At 57.4% G+C, this 22,201-nt stretch overlaps 2 protein-coding genes across 3 annotated transcripts in view; one reads left to right on the top strand and one right to left on the bottom strand.

Moving 5' to 3' along the window:
- The window catches only part of Muc6 (mucin 6, oligomeric mucus/gel-forming), a 19,794-nt gene extending 18,205 nt beyond the window's left edge, over positions 1-1,589 (top strand). Inside the window, exons 31-32 of the mRNA XM_023722902.1 lie at positions 953-1,136; positions 1,267-1,589. Coding sequence (XP_023578670.1) covers positions 953-1,136; positions 1,267-1,444 — 362 coding nt within the window. The 3' untranslated portion in view covers positions 1,445-1,589. The remainder of the gene's footprint in view (positions 1-952; positions 1,137-1,266) is intronic.
- Positions 1,590-2,334: 745 nt separating this feature from the next.
- Ap2a2 (adaptor related protein complex 2 alpha 2 subunit) overlaps positions 2,335-22,201 on the bottom strand; it is a 48,346-nt gene continuing 28,479 nt past the window's right edge. Inside the window, exons 5-22 of one of the 2 annotated variants that reach the window (XM_004637961.2) lie at positions 20,560-20,689; positions 20,126-20,227; positions 18,096-18,204; positions 16,045-16,195; positions 14,728-14,896; positions 13,308-13,445; positions 12,530-12,712; positions 12,006-12,103; positions 11,546-11,777; positions 11,297-11,470; positions 9,168-9,328; positions 8,223-8,305; positions 6,922-7,011; positions 5,267-5,390; positions 4,512-4,628; positions 4,364-4,433; positions 4,135-4,269; positions 2,335-3,689 (exon numbers count right to left, since the gene is read on the bottom strand). In XM_004637961.2, the coding sequence (XP_004638018.1) occupies positions 3,612-3,689; positions 4,135-4,269; positions 4,364-4,433; positions 4,512-4,628; positions 5,267-5,390; positions 6,922-7,011; positions 8,223-8,305; positions 9,168-9,328; positions 11,297-11,470; positions 11,546-11,777; positions 12,006-12,103; positions 12,530-12,712; positions 13,308-13,445; positions 14,728-14,896; positions 16,045-16,195; positions 18,096-18,204; positions 20,126-20,227; positions 20,560-20,689 (2,344 nt within the window). In that variant the 3' untranslated portion in view covers positions 2,335-3,611. The remainder of the gene's footprint in view (positions 3,690-4,134; positions 4,270-4,363; positions 4,434-4,511; positions 4,629-5,266; positions 5,391-6,921; positions 7,012-8,222; positions 8,306-9,167; positions 9,329-11,296; positions 11,471-11,545; positions 11,778-12,005; positions 12,104-12,529; positions 12,713-13,307; positions 13,446-14,727; positions 14,897-16,044; positions 16,196-18,095; positions 18,205-20,125; positions 20,228-20,559; positions 20,690-22,201) is intronic. The other variant, XM_004637962.2, reaches the window with a different exon arrangement.

Raw genomic sequence — 22,201 nt, 5'->3', positions numbered from 1 at the left:
TCCCACCATGGGGTACTCAGCTGGAGGAGGGTGCAGGGGCCCTCCCATCATGGGGCACTCAGCTGGAGGAGGGTGCAGGGGCCCTCCCACCAGAGCAGCAGGAAAAGACAAACAGGCTCAGCGGGGTATCACAGCAGTCAGCAGGCTCAACCCTTTGCTGGGGCAGGGGAGGCTGGCTACAGGCATGGCTCTGCCCTACCTACACAGGGTCCACCCAGCTCCTGAGCCCTGGGCTGTGCCTGGCCTACCCAACATCCCCTGGGGCTGGGCTCCCCTCATCACGCTGGAGCTCCCCATGCGAGATGCTCCCCACCATCCAGGCAGAGGGCTTGTAGCTGCTAGAGGACTGAGGAGATTGCTGTTTGCTCGGGAAGTGAGCTTATTGAACAAGGAAGGGGGCGGGAGGAGGTAGGGGCACATGGAGGCTCCAAGCACACAGGGTGGCCTGCTAAGGAAAGGCACCTGCAGAGGATCATTTCTGTTCCAGGATCTTTTATTAACTCCGTGTCACTGATTAACTTTACAGTACTAGGAATCAAGAAGAGGGCCCGAGCTACATCCTCAGCCATTTTAAGACAGGCCTCATGACTCATCCAGGCTGGCTTTGACCTGGAGGTGCTCTTACTTACGCCTCTCGGAGTCTGGGACTGCAGATGCATACTTCCAGCCTAGTTTTTAGTTCACCCTTTTAACCCCAAGCTGCACACTGGCATTTGCCACACCCACAGTGCTGCCCCCATGCCACATCTGCCCAGTGCCGTGTTCCTGCATGCTGAAGGGTCCTGGTCCCCACCCTGTCCTTTCTAAGGGTCCTGGTCCATTTCCCTAGCTGGGTGACAGGGAGTCCTCGACAACACCGCCCCCACCCAGGACGTGGATGACCCTTTGTGGGCCTCACCAAGCCCTACATGCAGTGGGCTGCGGCTTCCTGGGCAAGTGCCCTGAAGACCAGGGGTCCACGCCTGGGTGGCGGGTGTCCTCTTATTCACCATCTGGGATCCGCCCCACTGGCCTAACTGTCCTTTGGCCCCAGAGCCCTGCAGTGTGCGGGAGCGAGAGCAGGAGGTCACTCACCAGGGCTGCACCACATCCGTGACCCTGACGTACTGCGAGGGGGCCTGCAGCTCGGCTGCCAGGTGAGCCACTTGGGGCCCTCTTCCCAGAGTTGGGGCAGCTAGGATTTGCTCCTGAGCAGCCGCAGTTCACAGAAAGCACCCTTGGGGCTCCTGCCCGGGCCATCTCACCTGCCCCCTCTACCCTTGGCAGCTTCAATGTCACCACCCAGCAGCTGGACGTCCACTGTGGCTGCTGCCGGCCCCTCAGCTTCCACATGCAGGAGCTGCTGCTGCCCTGCCAGGACCCCAGCGCACCCAGCCAGCCGCTCGTGCTCACCGTTCAAGTGGTCCACAGCTGTGTGTGCGGGCGCCAGCGCTGTGGAGAGTAGAGGCGCGGGGTCACAGGTCAAGGGTCAAGGGTAGATGCCCCTGCTCACACCCTCTGGTCCCCATCCCAGTCCCAGGCCAAGACCTTGAGATCCAGAGCAGAGGCTAGGAAGGGGGATGGCTAGTCAGGCAGTGTGGGCACTGGTGCAAGGTGCACACCACAGGCAGTGAAGCGCAGAGGGTGACGTGGATGCAATATGCCCCTCAGCCCTGCCCACAGCACCTGCGCTTTCCAAAGAAGCCACTGCCACCAGCAAGAGAATTCCAAATAAACTGCTTTCTGTGAGGCAGAGGTCTGAGCACTGCCATTGCCGCCACCTCGGTCTGGTGGGCTGGATGGGGAGGGAGGCCACCTTTGGCCTGGGGACCCCCACCCTCCATGGCCACTCGAGACCAACCAGGCAGAGGCCCCTGGGAAGGAAGCACTGGCCATCTGTCCTGTGCATCAGCACTAGAGGCCTCTAGAGGGCAGTGTGGCCAAAGGGTCACAGCTGCAGCCGGCAGCCTGGGGGACGCTGGGAAGTCTGGCCAGGCTCTCCCACACCCGGTCAGCCCAGGAGACACCAGTCAGGCCTGGGGAAATCAGGAAGGTCCAGCCTCACCAAGTTGGGCCAGGGGAACTGCATTTTGGACAGTGGGGACTCCAGGTGGCCCATATAATCCAAGACCTCAGAGCACTATGAGGACAACACACTCACTTGACCAGAAAGGAGGGATGGCTGTGCCCTGCAGAGCCCCTTGGGCCAGGGGCAAGTCACACTGGTGGGGTGAAGGCACATCACTTCCTGGGGTCCCCAAGCTGCAGCCCCTGGAAGCCACTGCGCACGCCACCCACAAGGTAGCCACTCAGGGCTCCGCGAGATGCTCCCCCCAAAGACCACACATACACTGCTCCAGGCTCTGCTCTAGTGTTTATTTTCTTCTGGACAGAAGTACTGCGGGAAGGCACCCCACAGGCAAAGGGCAGGGCTGGGCCCCAGCAGAAGCCCCTTCAGGCCGGGGACTTTCTGATCCGAAATCAGCAGGGACACCTCGAGGCGCAGGACGCAGACCCCAGGCTCCAGCAGACACAGGACCAGGATGGGAGAATGCTCTAAAGCCAACAGCGTGAGATCCACAGTATGGGACTGCGGGAGTTTTGGGTGCGGCCTAGAGAGCCAGGACGATGGTGTCTGGCACAGTGTGCTCAGGACGAAGCTGCCCAGCCTCGCCAGCATGAAGCCTGGGCTAGGCACACGTTGGGGGTTGTACAGGCCCAGAGGTGACTCCCAAGGCCACTGCACACAGCATGGCTGTGCAGCCATGGCTGGCTGGCACACTCTCAGCACACCTACCCAGGGCCACCACAGCACCTGGCCCTGTCACTTTCTGCCCAGACTCAGGTTCCCTCCTCTCCTCCTCCCCGCCCACGGGGCTGCACAGGTGTGGGTCTGCAGTGCTCAGGCCTGTAACTGGCACCAGGGAGCCAGGGGCTACCACGCTGATGGTGAGGGCCGCCGGCAGGGAAGGACGGACACCCCTAGGGACATCTTTACACCAAGAGTACAGCACACTCACTCGACCAAAAAGGAGCAGTGTGGGTGCCCCATGGAGCCACCAGAGCCCACCCTCCAAATGCAGGTTTAAGATCTCCAACAAACTGTAAAAACATCAGGAAGACTGCTGGAGACAGTCATGTGAACGGGGCAGAACGAGAGTCACTAAAACACAAACACTTCCAGCTCCTAGGTTTAAAATCCTGCCCTGAAAGTGTCCAGTGGTGCTGGAGCTGGCCCCAGGGGCACATGGCCCAGCCCAGGGCCAGTACCACACCTCCAGCAACTGGCCCTACCCACAGCTCCCGGGACCAGGGAAAGGACAGCAGCACTCAATAAACTCTCAATAAAATTCCCACTTTCACTCAAACTTCTAATTTCCCTTTAATTTGTAGACTGAACCACAGGCTGCCTCCATTTCCCAGCGTCAGGTCCCTCCTCGGACAGGCTGGCCTGCTGCGGTCCCTGTCGCTGACCCCCTTGTGTCCCGTCCAGCCCTGAGGCTGGGCAGATGATACAAGTGCAGGCCCTGGTGCTGAGATGCTCAGACAAGGCTACTATGTGCAGTGTGGTCACCAAGACAGTGGCAGAGATGAAGGGAAACAACACACACAACCCGACTGCCCACACGGGGTTAGAACTGCTCTGACAGCAAGTCACACAGCCTCTGGGAGACGGTGTCCTTGCTCGTGCGCAGCGTGAGCCGGTACATCTGCAACAGAGGGTGGAGTCAGTAGCCCAGTGTTCCCCTCACAGTCACCCCGGCCCACCCCAGCCAAAGGCTGCCACACCCTGCAGCTAGCAGGGACAGGACTCGGGCACAGGCGCAGGCCGTGGAGGAGGAGGCCCCCTGCCACATCATGGCTCCTTCCATAGTCAACTGTGCACCTGTGCTAGTGAGCCAGCTGTGCAGCACCTAGAGAGCCAACACTTACTGGCCCCTGTGAGGACAAGGCAGGAGATGCCACCAGCATGGTGGACAGGAGAGTGGCCAGCATGAAGCCGAGACGGGTGGCTCCTCAAGCAGCCATGTCACGGGGCACGCGGGCCCCTGCTGCCATGCCGAGCATGGCCACAGGACCACGTGCTGCGTCAGGACAGCACCCTCAGGACCCCCTCACCCACACAGCTTGCGCCATTTTCTCCTAGGCACCGACCTGAGCTTGCAGATTCGGCTCCAAGCGCAGCAAGCACCCAATCTGGGTGGTTTTGGTGTGGATGATGCCAGCGCCCACAAAGTTTGCAGGGTTAGGGTCGACTTCTTCCAGGAGTGCCGATCCAAACCCGATGATCTGCCCACAGGGGTTGGGTCAGGACACAGGTGCTGGCCACGGCGTCTCTTCAGTGCCACCACCTCGCCCACTACGGTACCGCACGGCCACTCACCTTTGCCTTGGTGATCTCTGTGTCCATCGGGTGCTTCGCTTTGAAGATGTTCTGCACTTCCTGCTGAGGGCTTCGAGCAGCACCACAGGGTAAGTGCGTGGCCACGCCAGTAGTGACCACCCAGCCCCCCTGTCTGGGCGGCCCTCACTTGCTCAGCTGCTTCCAGCGCTGGAAAAAGTCCTGAGACGCCATCTCCGTGGGCTGGAAGAACTTGTTCAGTGTGATGGGCAGCTTGACAGACACATTCTGGAAGGTGCCACCATACCTACAGAGAGCGCTGCACTAGAAAGGCGGCCAGGGCCAGGGAGGGCGGGCGGGCCCCTGAGGTGGCCCCCGCAAGCCGAGGCGGCCGTCCTGCCCGCAGAGGCCTAAGTGTCCAGGAGGCCAGACGCATCCCCACGCACCCCTCCCCGCCGGGGCAGCTGCAGGCAGGCCAGGCCGGGGCCACACTGCTCTGTGCCGGCGGGGATGCAGCCACGGGCCAGCGGGCCAGCAGGGTGCCAGACGCCCGCCACCACTTCCCGTTCACATCGGTTACTTTCCTAGGCCCCAAGTCTAAAACCTATGTGGGTCTCTTCCCTGACAAGAAGCCTGAAGAAAGTATTTGCTAAACGAGCTACTCGAACACCGACAGTGTGCTTCCCCAGACCCCTCCGCTGCACTGTGCTACCCTCACTGCCACAAGAGGGGCTGGGGGCCATGTTGACATCCCAGCCAGGTCCAAGCAGCCGCCTGGAGCCTGGTGTCCACCCTGACCTGAAGCACCAAGCTCGCCAGCCACACAGCAGCACCCAGGGCCCCGTGCACTGTGGCAGGTACAGCCATATCCCTTTCCACCTCATACTGAGCACCACAGGCCACAGCGACCCACACTGCACACGCGCGAGGCACCAGGAGTCTCACCTAAACTGGATGTTGAGGACTGGCGCCTCCGTGAAATCGGACACACACTCAATGTTGACTACCTGCTGCACCTGCGCACCCCCGTCCACGGTCGGGTCCACAGGCTTGGTCTGCAGGTTCAGATGTGGCTGCATTAAGGAGCTCAGCTCTGCCAGGTGGGTGAGGACAGAAGCCACAACACGGCAATGCGTGCCCAGCCATACCCTGCTGAGAGTCACATATCACAGCCTTTGCCCTCAGCTCCCTGCGCTCTGTCACACACCCCCAGGCGTCCACCCGACCCAGCTGCTCGCCTGGCTTCCTGGGGCCTTGGCATGTTGGCCGCTGTGGCCTGACAGAAGACTACTCACTGCCTCAGAGAACCGAGAGATAGCTCGGGGACGCCAAGCTTATGGGGGGCTGGAAGGGGGGTTCAAGCCAACTGCTGCAAACACACAGTAGAGAGCTTTCCTGCAGCCACTCCTGAAAACTGACCCGCAGCAGTAGGGCGAGTGGTGTACACTGGTCATCCCAGCACGCAGGCAGCAGAGCCAGGAGGATCATCGCAAGTGCGAGGCCAGCCTGGACTACAGATTGCAAGGCAGGCCTGAACTGCACAGCCAAACCCTGTCTCAGCAGCAAGAGAAAGAAAGAAAAACAACAACTAAGAAAAGAAAGAACCCATGGAGTCAAGGTTGGACCTGGAGGTGAACAGGAAACAGCTTCTCTGCCCACTGGACCCACTGTCCACTGTCCACGGAGCAGGCCCAGGGTCGCCGCATCCCTAGGAGACACCACTCAGAGGCAACTGGGAGGTGGCAAACAGGCCCAACCACAGACAGAGCCTTCAACACCCACACATGACCTGAACATGAACATCTGCCTGACTCACAGTATGTGGGGAAACGGTGTGAACACAGACCTGTCTGTGAGGAGCTCACCACTCCACACAGCTCACCATGAGCCCAGAGTCCCCGCACTACGCAGTGCAGCTGTCTCAGGGAGGTGGCCCCTGCAGGGAATGGGGTGTTCATCCCTGCTGAGCTGGGGCCTCTCATGCACCTCCAAGACTGGGGGTAGGGTGGCACTGCAGTGCAAATGGAGCAAACACCCACCTATCCCAGATCACGTGCTCCCCATTTTCAGCAAAAGCAGCCACCCCAAGAGCTGGCAAGATAGCTCAGCGGACCAAGTGCCTGCTTAGGCACGCGCAGGGGCCAGGGTTTGATCCCTAGCACCACATGCTGCACTGCTGCCCCCCATCCCCACACCCTGAGCTGGCCACTGAGACCAGCTGCAGTGGCACATGCCTGTAATCCCAGCACTGGGGAGGCTGAAAACAGGAAGATCACTAGGAGTCTGAGCTGCACAGAGAAACGCTGTACCAAATACATTTTTAAAAAAGCAGCCACCCCTGCAGGACTGCCCAGGACAGGGAGCCCTGGACCTCCAAAGTAACGAATAACATCCAGGAGAACAAAAGGAGCAGAGAGGAAGCAACTCAGGGAACCAAGAAGGTGACAGGTGTGCAAAGCCAGCTACCAGGCAGGGACCACACTTGATGACCGCAGCACCCTGGGAGACTCTGCCCCTCTGGCCAAACCCCTCTCCCGCCTAGTCCTGGGTCGCAGACTGCCCACGTCCATCCATCTGTCCAGGGGCAGAGCCAAGGATATTAGCCTGAAGGTCATCTGTACAGATCAGCGTTGGAGTGAAGTTTAAGAACTGCGTTGAGGTCTTGTTACCATAAAATATGAACATTCGGCCTGGAAAGAAACAGAATAACTCGTTTCACAGGCTGCACGCTCACAATGACCACCCACATGAGCAGTGTCCTACACTCCAGCCGCACTTAAAAGCAAGCTCTTAGGGGCCAGCCAGACAGCTCAATGGATGAAAGCGCCTGCTCAGGTAGACGCAGGGGTCAGGGGCTCAGTCCCTGGCCTGCTGTGCCGGCCCCACCACCGGGGCATGCTGAGAAGGTGATTGAGACTGGGTGTGGTGGCATGCACCTATAATCCCAGCGCTTGGGAGGCTGAAAAACAGGAAGGATCACCACAAGTCCGATCTGTGTAGTGAGACCCTGTAGGCTCTGTACTAAAAACACTAAAAAAAGAAAAAAACAGTTCTTAGTGGGCTAGGGAACCAGGGCTACAGCTCAGTGGCATAAGCATCTGCTTGCCAAGTGCAAGGTCCCAAGTTCAATCTTCAATACAACAAACAAAAAGCTCTTTCTATTCTTCAAACAGCACATGATGCGGGCTGGGACAGTCGCTCCTGTGTCAGGGCCCATGCCAGGCTTCTTCCATACACAGGGCCACACTGGGCACTGCAGGCACCACACGGTCCCAATGACCCTGTGCCAGGGTGCCCTGCAAGATCTATGTCCACCAGCTGATCCAGAGCCACCATGCTGCCCAGACGGTGAACCACCATCACGTGCCAGACACCAGCCTTGCACCAGGCACACACAGACAGGCTGCTGCCACCGCTGGCGAGAGCTTCCTCTTCTCTGCCCCCTTAGACATAGCCCGGCCTGGAGTATCCTGCTCTTTGTGCAAAAGGGAAAGGAAAAAGAATACCATCTTTTTTTTAAATTTTTGGTACCAGGAATCAAACTCAGGACCCTGCGCTTGCCAGGCAGGTGCTTATGCAAGTGAGCCCCATGCCTGGCCCCATGCATCTCAAACTTTCTGAGGAGCTGCCCACTGCTCTCCGCGGCAGCCTCCGCCTTGCACTCTCTGTGACAGCGGCAGGGCTCTGGCCGCCCGCCCACCAGCATCTGGTCTCTCCTGTGGCACACGGGGCACCTTGAGCACCTGCTGCCGTAGCCCTTGCGCCCGAGGACTCGTGCTCCCCACTGGCTCTTGGTCCCTGAGCCAGACCATGAGCGCAACCCCTCGCAGGCCCCACGCTCATCTTTTGCCAGCACGTCTCTCACCCTCCCGAGCTTCTGTGAAGTAACTAAAACACATACCTAGATTCTGCCGAAACTCAGACTTAAGTCCAATCTGAAGCAGCTGGTTTTCAAACAACACACCGTTATTTTTACACACAAACCTAGGGGAAAAGAGACAGTGTATGTGTCACCCAAGGCCACCCACTAAACCACAAAGATCTGTTCTGGGAAAGCATGCAGAGCACACTAAGGAGGAACAGCATGCAGAGACAACAAAGGACGAAGTGACCGTCCCTCCTAAGACCCAGACCAGGCCAGAGTGGGTGCACACCTCCTCATGTCCAGACCGGCTAGACCAACCAGGGGAGGAGGCACCACAGGCAAGGCCTGGCACAGAGGCACTGCCTGGAGGCACTGGGGCATGTGCCCAGGCAGGCACAGAGGCACACGCACGCGGCCCATCTGTCACAGCCAGCCACCGCCCTGCACATGGGCCCCACAAAGGTCCACACAGATGCTTTGGGTCACACACTGGGCTTGGCTGCACCCCAGAATGCCCAAGAAGGAAGCTCTGCCTGGCAGGCCACTTCCCAAAGGGTCCCCAGCCAGCCAGCAAGCGCCCTTACCATGCAAGGGCGCTGTACCCCTGTGGCCCACCTACTGTGCCAGGGGTGGGGTGGGGTAGGAGAGACAGCCCCAAGCCAAACACATGGTCAGCAATGGCCCTTTGTCCCACACAGCAGTACACAATGGAGCCCAGGGGAAGGGAGGGCCACTGAAGCAGCTCCCAGATCAACGGGCAGGGTTTCGGTGTGAACCAAGAGCCAAACAGGGTGGATGCTGGAGCCCGATGCCAACAAAAGCAGCCTCCAGACCCCAGAATGGCCCCCTCCCCCTTGTCCCATCTCCTAAGGACCTCAGCTGTTGTGATCCCTGGCTGCTCTCAAAGGCCGGTGTGACAGCAAGTCTCAGGGCCAGCGCTGTGCTGGCCAAGGCCCCTTCAGGCTCAGGACAGCTGGCTACCTGGCAAAGTTGTCTTCAGAGCCAGGAGCCAGGGGTGCAACGGCTGATGCGGAGTCGGAGAAGACGTCCACCAGCAGCCCGCTGGCAGAGGGCGGGGGCCCTGGGGGGGCTGGGGGGGCAGCCCCTAGACCCAGCAGGTCGGCAGACGGAGAGGGTGTGGACTGCAAAAGAAGAAACAAGAATGTCCACACCGGGACACAGGGCACCTGAGCCACCTACCCAGGCCCTCCCACCACCTGCAGGCACCCTTCGAGGTCCGTCCACCAGGCTTGCACCAAGGACCTGACGGCCACAACAGCGGCACACACAGGAGATAGTGGCCGCTGTTCACAGCGTCAAGTCGGTGAAAAAGCCCTGGAAAGGTTCCTGCCACCAAAGACGGTGCTCAGGAAGAAAGTCTAATGTGATACAGCGGATGACTTCATCAGCGTAAGCATTCCCATAGGTGGGTGCCACCAGCAGCTGCAACCACCCAGGAGTGCGGCACAGAGTACGACCCGGGCACACGCATGGCCATCAGTTAGGCAGCCTTTGCCTAGCTACGAAGGAAAGGAGACAAAGCCTCGAGACACACAATTTACAGAACAGCCACTTCTCCATCCCTGCCCAAGCACAGGAAAAGCAATGCTGACACTGCCATGCAGCATGAGGCCAGAGTGTGGCAGGTGCCACCCTGCGCCCCGGCTGCGGCCCGGGGACTGTGGGGACGCCTCAGCCTTCATGGCCACCGCCAGAGGCACAGGGCCCCTGACCCTGGACCCCTCCAACACCTGCCCTTTCCCACAGAACAGAGCCTTGCTCCCCTGAGACTGGAGGCAGCCCCCTTGCACCCCTCACATCCCGCCGCAGACTCACACCCAAAGGTGTGTGCACCCCAGGGCACCCTCGGCCCCCAACACAGCTGCAGATAACACCAGCCGCTCACTGCCCTCACACATGGCGTGGCGTCAGGCTGCATCCAAGCAGCTGCGGGGCTCCCCGTAGAACCATCACTGCAAAGCCAGTGGGGTAAAAGCCTGGTGCGGGGGCGCACACCTGGAACCCCAGAACCCAGAAGGCTGAAGCAGGGGGATTGCCTCTGCCCAGCCTGGATACACAGCAAGACCCTGTCTCATACATAAGTGAGACTTTATAAAGTACGTTCTGCAAAGAGGTATGGGTATGAGAAGATAGAGCCCCAGGCCGCCAGAGTCCAGGCAAACCAGCCAAGCACCAAGAAGGGTATATAGGGGACCAAGCATATGGCGGGGAGCCACTGAGAGGAACGCTGTCAATGCTGTCCCGAAGAAGAAGCTCCTCCCCCCAGAGCCTGGGGACACCCCTTCACAGGAGGGCTCTCCCTGGGCAGCCACGTGAGCTGGAGGGTGCCCTGGGACTCCTTACCCCAGCTCATGTGGCTGCCACTAGTATTCCCAGGACCCTCTCCAGGTGACCACTAGCAACATCTCCAGGGGACAGCACAGGAAAAAGCCCAGCTCCAGAGACAGTAAAGAGGGCTACGGGCTCTGAGGGCCAACCCTTCAGTCACACAGGCAGAGAAAGGAGGGAAGGAGGGAGGAGAAAGAGGCACAGGAGGCACGCGCCTCCCACTGGCAGCAGAGCCAATTCACCACCCAGGGAAACGCAGGGCTAGGCGGCACAGCCCGCGAGCCTTGCTGCGGGCAGGGGTCTAAGATAAGAGAACACTCGGTCACAAGTGCCTGCGCGGAAGCCCACAAGGAGCACCAGGACTCAAGACACAGGCCGCCGTGAAGCACATCAGAGGGAACCCATCTCCCCAAGGTCCCACGAGTGACACAGGGAAGGCCCCCATCCTGGGTGGGGGAGAACCAAGCAAGCTCAGCCTGGAGGTGGGCTTCTCTTCACAGACGCCACAGGGCACTGCCGTCAGGGTGCTGCCACCCTCTGCTGCAGGTCGCCACGCAGGGCACTGAAGACAGGCAGAGCATTTGTTCCCACACAGCAGGGACCTCCGCAGGAGGGTGGGCAGTGAGGATCGAATCCACCCCAGGGACCACCCACAGCCTCATGCAGGGTACAGACACGCCCTTCTGGGGCAGCCCCAACGGGCCTCAGTGTACAGCATGCCTGTAGCCTGGGCACCCCGGGTTCTGGGCTTGGGGACCTACCGCAGCACTGGCGCTGGCTGGGGCAGGCTCGGGGCCCCCATTCACATCGACACTGCGCTCTCGCTTGGCCTCCTCAAGGTCAGTCACCGTGCTCGGCCCCTTCTTCTTCTTGAGCTTGGCCAGGATGGAGGACTCACGCTCCGGGAAGGGTGGCATCTCCTCCAGGACCGTCGCCTAGGTGAAGAGACAGGCATTCAGGGAGGCACTAGGCAGCCCCAGTTCTGTCACACTGTCCACCAGACACCATACCAGAATGTCAGTGCTGGCCACAGTGCTGAGCCGCAAGTACTCCACAGCCCGCTGCTGCAGCTCCACATCCGCATTCTTGAGCTGGCTGTCACTGCGCAGCACATCCTGGATGGTGGTCTTCACCTCAGGGAACAGGTTCACGAACTTGATGTAGGTGGAGAGCAGCAGGGCCCGTGTAGGGACACTACACAGATGGAACTTGGAGTGTAGCAGGTTGAACTGGATCAGAGGGCTGCAGGTAGAAAAGGCGGTGCTCAGAGACTGGAGCACGGGCTGGTACACCAATGAAGACACAGCCACCACAACACCATGCTCTGGTCCAGGTCCACTGGGCCACATCTCCACACGTCCCTGGAGCCCTGCCAGGGACAGCCAGAGGGGAAAGGACAGCAACACGAGAGCAGCAGCTCCATGGATGGGCTGCACACCGTGCATCACCCCCACAGCCAGGGTGTCTCACCTGGACCTCGGGTCTCCAGCTATCAGGTTCCCAAACTCTCCCAGGATGTAGCCGCCCACTTTGACCAGGTTCTCATGGCACGCAGGGGCCTGCAGGGCCTGTGAAAGCACAAGCCCAGTGAGCCAGCACCCAGCCAGCGTCCAGCGGCAACAAGCCAGAAGCAAGGACAATGGGGTCTCATACTTTGGGGCATATTACACCAGCGCGCACTCCCTCCAAAGCATCCCGAAGACCCGGAAACCTCAGCCCTGAGCCCAGGAAGCTGCAGGGCTGCAACAGCCCTCAGTGCCCTCTCCAGGTCAGCAAGAGGCATGAGGCAAAGGCACACACAGTTCCCACAGCGGCCCCCCAGCAGTCACAGTGTCCCACCCTCGTACAGACTGAGAAGGCCAAGGGGAAAGAGTTCAGGCCTCAGCAGGGAGAAGGTGAGGCTCTCCCACCAGGACCCTGCACCCCTCTCCTGGGGCCTGGGCATCACCATGGGAGCCTGGCTCGCCCTGTCCCATGGGTGGACCCAGCCTTACCTCAAACACTGTCTTGGCGGCATAGCCCTGCACATCGTCACGGTTGATGACAATCTGGATGACACGGTACCACACCTCCTCACTGACATAGTCCCCTGCGATGCGGATCAGGTTCAGGATGGTGTCCACATACCAGGTGTAGTCCACTGCGTACTTCTCCGCCAGGATAGCCACCTTTAGCACCTGGGGGGTGGGCTGGTCAGAAGAGGCCAGCAGGCCAACAGCAGTGCCCGGGACAAGCCACAGACAGCCCACCTGAGGCTTCAGGAGGACCTAGCGCTGGGGAGCAGGAGTCTCAGAGGAGCCCATGACCCCAGAAGTGGGGCCATTACCACTCCACTGTCCACTGCTACAGGGCCAAGGGCCAAGGGCTATGAGAAGCCAGCACCATCGGAGGAGCAGCAGAGAAGGCAGGCTGCTCCCTGAAGTTTTGGGGTTGCAAGCCCCTTCCCCAAGCCAGTGTGGCACCCAGGAAGGCAGCATAAGCTCCACTGACCCCCCTCCTTGTTCGAGACACAAGAACCAGCCCTGCAGGAGGCACTAGAGCAGGCTCACAGCCTGAGCACAAACAGGCAACAGAAAAGGGACCAGGGCCCCAACGTACGTGCCTGGCGCCAGCCACTATGGCCTCCTTCCAACCACACTCACAATGCCACTGTCAGTGTTGGCTGGAGTATCGCAACACATGGAAACACAACACACACATACACCAGCCAGATGGGCAGAACCACAGACACTGAGAAACCAGCACGGCGGGCGTGTCCACCAAGGCACTCACGATCTCCTCCCGGATAGAGTAGTCCGCCGTCTCAAGGTAGCTCAGCATCTCAGCCACGATCTGCTGGGCGTTGCTGCGGTCACACATGGCATAGAGCAGGTCCACAGCCCGCTGCCGCACACTCACATCCCGCTCCGTCTGGGAACAAGAGGGAGTCAAAACCGCGCACACAGCACCAGCAGCTCCACAGGGTTCTGCCAGCCCGGCGAGTACCCTCACCCTGACTCACTCAGACCAAACAAGCTTGCCAGAACTCACTGGGCACCCAGTGCCCCTGCAATCCCCTGCTCCTGCCTGCTCCTCAGTGGATGGGGTCAGAGTGCCCATTGTGTGGTCACAGATGCCCTTGTAGTCACCTGGGAGCTCACAACAGTCAGCACAGGAACAGATGGCAAAGACAAGCTGTAGGGCCACCCAGGGCAGGATCAAGGCCCTTGCTAGGGCTGCTATGATGTGGGGGGCCACAGCCAACAGATGGCCCGAAGCCTGGCCTCTGTTCAGCAGGTCCTGAACACCTACGTCACACCAACAGCAGTGGGCATCAGACCTGCCAGGCCGCAGCCCAGGCCACACCAGCGCAGGCTCATGTCCTGTCACCTGTCTACCAAGCAGCAATGTCAGGCCAGTGTGTGCTAGGCCCAAAACCTCCCCGAGGCCAACAGTAGAGACAGACAGCCCCACTGGGCCCTCACAACTCTAGGATTTTAATCCTTAAACACTTGAAGTCCCTGACAAGGTGAACTTTCCTTGAAAATAGTAAGTTTTCTTGGACAGGACCAAAAAAAAAACAAAAATAAATAAATAAAAAAAATAAAATTTAAAAAAGACAAATAAAACTATAAAAAAGGGCCGGGGAGATGGCTCAATGGAACAGGCGCTTCCCTGGCAAGCACAAGGGCCTGAGTTCAATCCCCGGTTCTGCCAAAAAAAAAAAACACAAACAAACAAACAAAAAAAACAGCTAGACATGGTATGCACACCTGTAATATGGGAGGTTGAGGCAGAAAGACTACAAGTTCTAGCCTAGCCTGGGCAACTTAAGTGACTAGCAAGGCCCTGTCTCAAAATTAAAGAGATGCTGGGAATGCAGCTTGGTGTAAAGGTCCTGGGTTTGATCCCCAGTACCTCAAAAAAAAAAAAAAAAAAAAAAAAAAAAAATTTACTTCCATCTTTCCACCTGAAGCAGAATGGTTTCTGTCCACTGAACAGTGAGCTAGGACTCTACAGTCAGGGTACCACACAAGGAGGGGGGCCAGAAAAAACACACTCGGCCCAGGGGAGCAGCAGGACCCTGAGGCACACGGGCGCCACAACTTTCACCCAAGTGCTGTGGCCACCTATGGGACAGCACCCCCAGCCCACCCCCACCCTGGGAAGTTCCACTAATCTCCCCATGCCCAAAGCCCCTGCAGGGCCACACCTTGAGGGCGTTGATGACAGTGTCAATGTGTGTCTTCACAGCCTCGTGGGAGAACTCGGAGCTGGCCAGCGTGCACATGCTCTCCAGCGCCAGGTAGCGTAGGTTGGTCTCTCGGTGCTGCAGAAACTGGCCCAGCTGGTTACAGGCACGGACCAGCAGGTTGGGCTCACTGTGTGGAGACGCACAGGGGCTCCTCAGTGTCCTGCACACTGGAGGACCCCCACCAGCCTGGAAGCCACACACCATGCAGGGCCCTGCACAGAGCCCAGATATGGACCCCGAGCTTGGTGTCCTGTCCACCTCCTTGCAGCCCCCAGAGGACCTGCAGCTCCCACTACTCCTAGTAGCCACACAGACCCCTCCCGAGCCCTGACTCTGACTCTGCAATAGCCCAGAGGTGTGGGCTTGGCGTAACAGGGAAAACACTCCTAGGACACAGCCCAGAGCTTCACAGGCCATTACGATTGTGTCTGGATGTCCCCCCAAAGCCTGTGGTCAGGGGGCGGGCTTTCTGGAGGTGGCTCAATCTAGAGTTTGTGGTGGGTTCATTGTCTAGTGCTAGGATTAAGGATGAAGTGCTGCACCTGTCCTGCTGCACACAGGTAACCTGCTTACAACACAAGAGACAGGGAGGTTTGTCTTGTTCTCTCCCTGCTTGTCCCTCTGCTACTTTCTGCCGGCTGTGCCCTGCTGCCCCTCTGCCCTGCCACCCCTTGCCCTGAAGCCAGCCGACTTGGACTGAACCCTCTACAGAGTGTAAGCTGATATAAAACTTTCCCCCTTTAATTTGGTGTCAGGTATTTTGTCTCAGCACCAATAAAAGTCACTAAGACAGGCCCTCCTGCCTCCTGTGGCGGATTTCTAAGGACAGCTAATGAGGACAGAGAACAGCTCCTGGCCCTGCTGAAGTGCAACTGGTCTGGCACAGCAAAGGACATTGCCAAGATACACTGTGACAACATGGCTAGCTTCGCAGCTGTCTGTGGCCCTGCTGGCCACGCAGAGGCCAGGCCCTGAGCACAAGCAGAAGGGCTGAGCGGAGGCAGGTGGCCAGACTCAGAGCAGCTGTTCTCTGCACCACCACTATGGCTCAGCCACCACCACCACCACCACCACCACCACCAGGACCCCACAAGGACTCAGGCCAGCACAGAAAGCCACTCAGAGCTCGGCAAGGCCTCTGCCCAGAGGTGAGAGGAGCTGGGCAGAGAAGGACACTGGCTACTGAGGGAAGAAAGGGTCTCACATGGGAGGTGGGGTGCTGAGAAAGCTGCAGGTCGGGTCTGAGTAGGGACAGACGGCTGCCAACCGGCCCACCTGTCATGGTGGATGATCAGGCTGATGGCCTCAAAGAGGACAGCATTCTTGGCGTTGGAGTGCTGCACTTTCTTGGACTTGGGCGGCTCCTGCGCCTTGTTCAGGATGGTTTCCAGGCACTCGGTGAGGCGGCCTCGCACTGCAGGGTCTTCTGGACGAGACAGCACTGTTGGCCAGGCCCCAGCCCCGCCCGGCCCGGCCTGCCTACAGCACGTCCCGGAACACTGTCACACTGCTGCTCACGGCTGCATCCAGCCAGCCGAGCACCGCCGGGACCCAGAGACACAGCGGTGTGGGCACAGCTACCATGTGGCAGGACCAGCGAGCACATGGCATCTGGATGAGTGTGCGTGCACCCAACAGGCACAGTTCTCTGAGATTACACTGTATTAGTCCAGAGGAAATAAAACCCAAGAGATAGGATGAGGTTTGGGAAAAAAGCCAAAATACGCTTTCTCTACCTGATAGTACCAACATGAAGACAAAATACTGTGAACAGCAACGTAAAATTTTATTTATTTTTGTATTTTGTTTAGGGAAGGGTCTACAGGGTGTTCAGGGTCTCACTACTAGATAGGACTCAATAGTGATCTGCCTGCTTACAGCCTCCCAAGAGCTGGGATTGCAGGAGCGCGCCACAACACCCAGTCTCAATTGCTGGCTCTGTGTGCCCCGGGGACGGGGGCGGGGCCGGCACTGGCAGGCCCGGGATCGAACTCCAGGCCCCTGTACCTGCTTGAGGCACTTTAATGCACTGAGCTATTTGACTGGCACAGAAACATAAAATTTTAAAACCCTCATGATCAGAAGAACAATGGTATTGACCAAAAATAAAAACAAAACAAATCTCCAGTACCGCAAAAAAAAAAAAAAAAAAAAATTGGCAACCAGAGCTAACTTATGCAACGTGGTTACCAAAAAACATGCTGGGGGGCCAGGGATATAGCTAAGTGACTGCCTGGCAAGCACAAGGTCCCAAGTTTGGTCCCCAGCACCACCAAAACACCACAGTGGTGTGGTGACACATGCTAACAGCTCAAGCACTCGAGGCAGAAATATCATCGCAAGTGCGAGGCCAGCCGGCGCTGGTAGGTCAGTGTGGGCGCTTCCCCGGGCAGGAAGTGCCTATTTCAGAAAGGAGCCTAACTTTAACAAACACATTTCTTTTTTTTTTTTTTTTTTTTTTTTTTTTTTTTTGGCAGAACCAGGGATTGAACTCAGGCCCTTGCACTTGCCAGGGAAGCGTTTATTCCACTGAGCCATCTCCCCGGCCCTATCAAAGAGGTTTCTCATATAAACACATATTAAAATGTAAATGGAGCAAAGCAATCTCATCACAGGACAAACAGGATTATCCAGCAAAAAAATTTATGCCCTTTCTTTAAACACAAAATGGACATCTAGATACCACATGAGGAGTACAATATTTAGGATGAAGGGACTGGCAAGAGAGCCGCTGGGCAGTCTAAATGCCTGCCTGGCAAGCGCAGAGACCTGGGCATGCCTTGTCACCCTTGCCAAAACAGGTTGTGGTGGTGCACACCTGTAACCTCAGCACTGGGGAGGCTGAAACAGGAGGATCACTACAAGTCTGAGCTGTGTAGTGAGACCGTGGGCCAAATAAATAAATACAATTTAAAATATATATATATATATATATATATATATATATATATATGATGAACCACAAACATAATGACTACAAAATTCTATGATACAAAGTTTCCAGTTAAAGAGAGGTCCGGAAAAACTACACAGCTGTGGTACTACACAAAGACCCAAGACTTGATGGCACAGACCTATAGGAGCGGCCAGAGAAGTGCATGGGCGGCCGCCAAGAGGCCTCAGAGCCCTACCTCCCGCTGCTTCTGGGCCGCTGTGCACAGGGGACCCCCGCAGCAATCCCGCAGAGCCCTACCTCCCGCTGCCTCTGGGCTGCTGTGCACAGGGGACCCCCGCAGCAATCCCGCAGAGCCCTGCCTCCCGCTGCCTCTGGGCTGCTGTGCACAGAGGACCCCCGAAGCAATCCCAGGCAGGGAGGGGGCCATTACCTGGGGGCGGGTAGCACTGCAGCAGCCTCAGCAGCTTGACCGACAGCCAGGGTGCTGGGACAAAGTAGTAAGTATAATCCTGGAGGTCCGTGGATGCTGACGTCACAATCTGTAAGACAACGCAGGACGAGGCACCTTCCCCAGCAGAAGTGAGGAGAACCACCTGTCCTCAGGCCACAGCCCAGGGGATGTGGTTTCCACGCAGGGCCACTGCCACGGCTGCCTGTACTCGCAGACAGCCACCTCAGCAACCCCCACAAGGCCCAGCTCTGAGCACAGACTGCTGAGGCAGCTCCGCAGGAGGCCCAGCAGCAGCTCTCTGGGAACGACCAGCACGCCAGCAAGCGGCAGCGGACAGCTGTGGCCAGACAGGAGAGGGACGCCCAGTGCAGAGCCAGGGAGCACCCACCCTCAGCCACATGGCCCTCGGGGGCACATTCTTGGCCGACACCCCAACACGCGCCTGGGCAGCACAAAGCCATCACCAACCGCTGCAGCCTTCTGCTCACGGGGGGCACTCCGGCCATCACCCAGACACCGTGGCAGGGCAGGGTCAGCACTTACGGGGCCAGACTCAGGTCACAAAGCGCAGGTATACGGAAATATTTACTTATGAACTCACAAAAAAACACTTGCACAAACATATAGCCATTAAAAGGAAATCTTGAAGCTATCACTGAGAATATAAACACAGAAATAAATGCAAAACGCAGAACTAAATGCAGAAAGAGAAAAGGAGGGCCAGGAGATAGCTCAGCGGCATAAGCGCCTGCCTGGCAAGCACAAGATCTCAAGTTTTATCCCTGGTAACAACAATAACAACAAAACACAGATAAATAGAAGCTCAAAAAGCTATAAAATGTTATGGAAAAAATAGAAGACAAGCTACTGTGTCCACAACAGCAATCCCAATTCCCAGGAGGACTTCAGGGTAAGGAACCCAGGCTTCAGGGGGCTCAGGAACAGGCATACGAGGTGCAGGCTGGCTGGGGCTGTACAGTGCCAGTGTGGCACAGCCTCTCCACAGGAGACACTCGCACAGCCAGCAGGACCCACGAGCCCTGGGACAACCGGCTCCACGGCTGGCTCACAGGATGCACTGCCCCTGCAGCATCCGCAGCATCTGGCCACAGCAGCTTCAGAGGATGGTGTGGGTGGCCACTCAAAGTAGCCTTTGTTGCAGACCAACCAAGGCTAAGTGCTGGCAGTCTGTGCTCATATTTAAGATAGAAAGAAATTTTAGAAAACAAAAACAACTCGGGCTGGGGTGACAGCTCAGCAGCATAAGCACCTGCCTGGCAAGGGCAATGTCCCAAGTTCAATCCCCAGTACTGCAAAAAAAAAAAAAACAGGCCAGAGATGTCATTCAGTGAGCACTTGGGTAGCATGCACGAGGCTGTGGGTTCTAGCACCTGGAAGGCACTTGACCCAGGACAGCCCGGTGGGAACATGGGCACCAGGCCTCAGCCCTGCACCAAGAAGAGATCCCAACAGCCACCCACAGGAGAGGCAGCGCCCACTCGCTGGCATCAGGAGACCAGCAGCAGCTTCGCTAGGCCACGGCAGGGCAGGAGGAAAGCACCCCACCACGAGCGTGCTGGGCACAGCCGCACACCGGCAGCCAGCACTGCCCCTCAGCTGCAGTCCATAGCCACTGGCATCACACACACACACACACACACACGAGGGACACCTCAGGCTGCTCCAAGAGGGTGGCCCCACACAAAAGGCTCCACAGGACAGTGGACCAGAAAGGCTGCCCCAGGGCACAACTGAATCCAGCTCTCTGCAGTCAGGAACAGTGGACAACAGCTACGCAGGACAGCCTCCAGGACTCCACACAGCACTGGTGGGACAGGCCACACAGGAACAGCATGTGCTGTATGTGTCTGTCTACCATGCCCTGGACACAGGTGGTGCCGGAGGACTGTGCAGGCGCATGCTCAGGTGGCCACAGCCGAGCCCAGGGGCCCCACGCCTGGAGAGCCTCCGCCAGATGCCCACGCCCACACCTGCCCCAGCGGACTCACTCTGCTCAGCCTCGAGACAGCGAGGGACACGGAGGTCTTAAACTCCTCAGGGTTTTTCTGGGCCAGTGTGGTGACTAGGCTGGTGGCAGCAGTGACCACGCCCTGCGAAAGGCAAACGGGCAGCTCGCTTGGGGCTCTGCCAGGGCCTCTGCCCTGGACCTGGCTTCTCTCTGGAAATGAACCCCAGCAGGCGTGGCCTGGGGGGATGCGTGCAGGCATCCACAATGCCAGAGGACACGGGGACACCACGCATCCGACAGCTGTTTCCTGGGCACCATCTTTGCCGTGCATGGGTCCGGGGAGCCTCCACTCAACAGCCCAGCAGGGGCCCCAGCACAGCCTGGGACAGTCTGGGGACAGCACGCTGTGCCCAGGGACACCAGTGCCATACACAACTGCTCGCATCCTCGGTCACAGGGGTGGCATGGACTCACCAGGTGCTGATCATTTAGCAAGTGCACCACACGTGACGTCCAGTCGCCCATCGGGACAAGGTCAGGGGACGCCCTGTACAGGCGTAGCAGGCACAGGGCCGCGCTCTGCTTCACACTGTCCATGGTGTCTCTGGAAAACAGTCATCAGCGGTCACCTTGGACCAGAACCCAGAGCTGCGCACAGCACCCCAGGTCTCCAGGAGACAGGAGAAGGGGATACTGGTGCCACTCAGCCCACGTACGGCCCCCTTGGAGGGCTCAGCACACAGTTCGTGATGCCACAGCAAAGCCCTGCTAGACAGCCTTTGCCGCCAGCTCACTGCTGCCTAAGGGCAGCAGCTCCCTCACCTCCCCAGCACGGAGCACGACCCTGGCAGCTCAGACGACCTTGCGCTACCATGCCCCTCACTCTCAATCAGCAGCCTCCACAGCAGTGGTCCCAGGGTCTCAACACTGACTTCCTCTTTTGCCTCAAAGCACTGTCCAGGCCTCCTGCATCTCCTGCACTTTATACTGCCCCGCCGGGGAAGGGCTAGGATACTCTCACAGCCACATCTGGGCTTTGGGCTTTATTCCTAATAAGGCAAAACCAACAGGAGAGACTTCTCTAGAACTGGATCAAAGAAAACCTACCTTAAGCAAAAAGTACTGATTTATTTCACTTAGGAGTATGGTCTCCAGTTGCATCCATTTATATGAGCCACCAGTTTGGCTAGGCATGGTGGTGCACACCTGTAATCCCAGCATTTGGGAGGCTGAGACAGGAGGATCATTCCAAGTTCAACGCCAACCTGAACTGCATAGCAAGACCCTATCTCAAAAATACAAAAAAAAAAAAAAAAAAAAAAACACCTCAAGTTTATCTTTCTTTCTAGCTGAGTAATACTCTATTACATGAAAAGACCACATCTTTTTTATTCATCCTCCAGTTAGTTGATGGGCATTTGGGTTGTTTCCAAGATTTAATCTATGACAAACTGTGCCGCTATAAACACGGGTGCACATATACTGCTGTATGAGGGGAACAGCTGGGGCGAATAGGACTTCTAATCCCAGTTTTCTCAATCTCCACACTGATGTCCATAGTGGTTGCACCCGTCTGCACTCCCACCAACAGTGGAAAGGGGTTCTTTTTCTCCACAGGCCCTCCAGACTTTGCTAGTGGTTGACTTCCTGCTAAGAGCCATTCTTTCTGGAGTGAGATGGAATCTGTGTTGTTTTAATTTGTATATACTGAATGATCCCACATGTGTAAACACCGCACAGCCTCCCTCATGTAAGAACCTGAAACAGTAAATAAAATCCAAGGTAGGACACCTACTGTGAAAGGGAAAGAAACTATCCAAAGGAAGGAGCAACTGAGATGAGAGAAAGGAGAAAATAAAGGAAAGAATTATGTAGGTGTACACACAGGGCAGGTCGGACAGCTATACCGCTGACATCTACTGTTCTTCTGAAAGGAACAATTAATACTGAACTTTTTTCTAATTTTTCTTTTTCTTTTTTGACAAATTTTGCATTTATAACTGAAAATCTGAGCAACTGATTTGAAGGCAACAATATGCACTGTAACAACCATTGTTGAATTTCCATCATTTTGTTTAGTGAAGTTCTGTGTCATTTCTAAAAACAAATTTTTTTT

Source organism: Octodon degus, unplaced genomic scaffold (genome assembly GCF_000260255.1).
Source record: "Octodon degus isolate 3935 unplaced genomic scaffold, OctDeg1.0 scaffold00093, whole genome shotgun sequence".
NCBI classification, from domain to species: domain Eukaryota; kingdom Metazoa; phylum Chordata; class Mammalia; order Rodentia; family Octodontidae; genus Octodon; species Octodon degus.
This window is presented reverse-complemented; position numbering and strand designations above follow the sequence as displayed.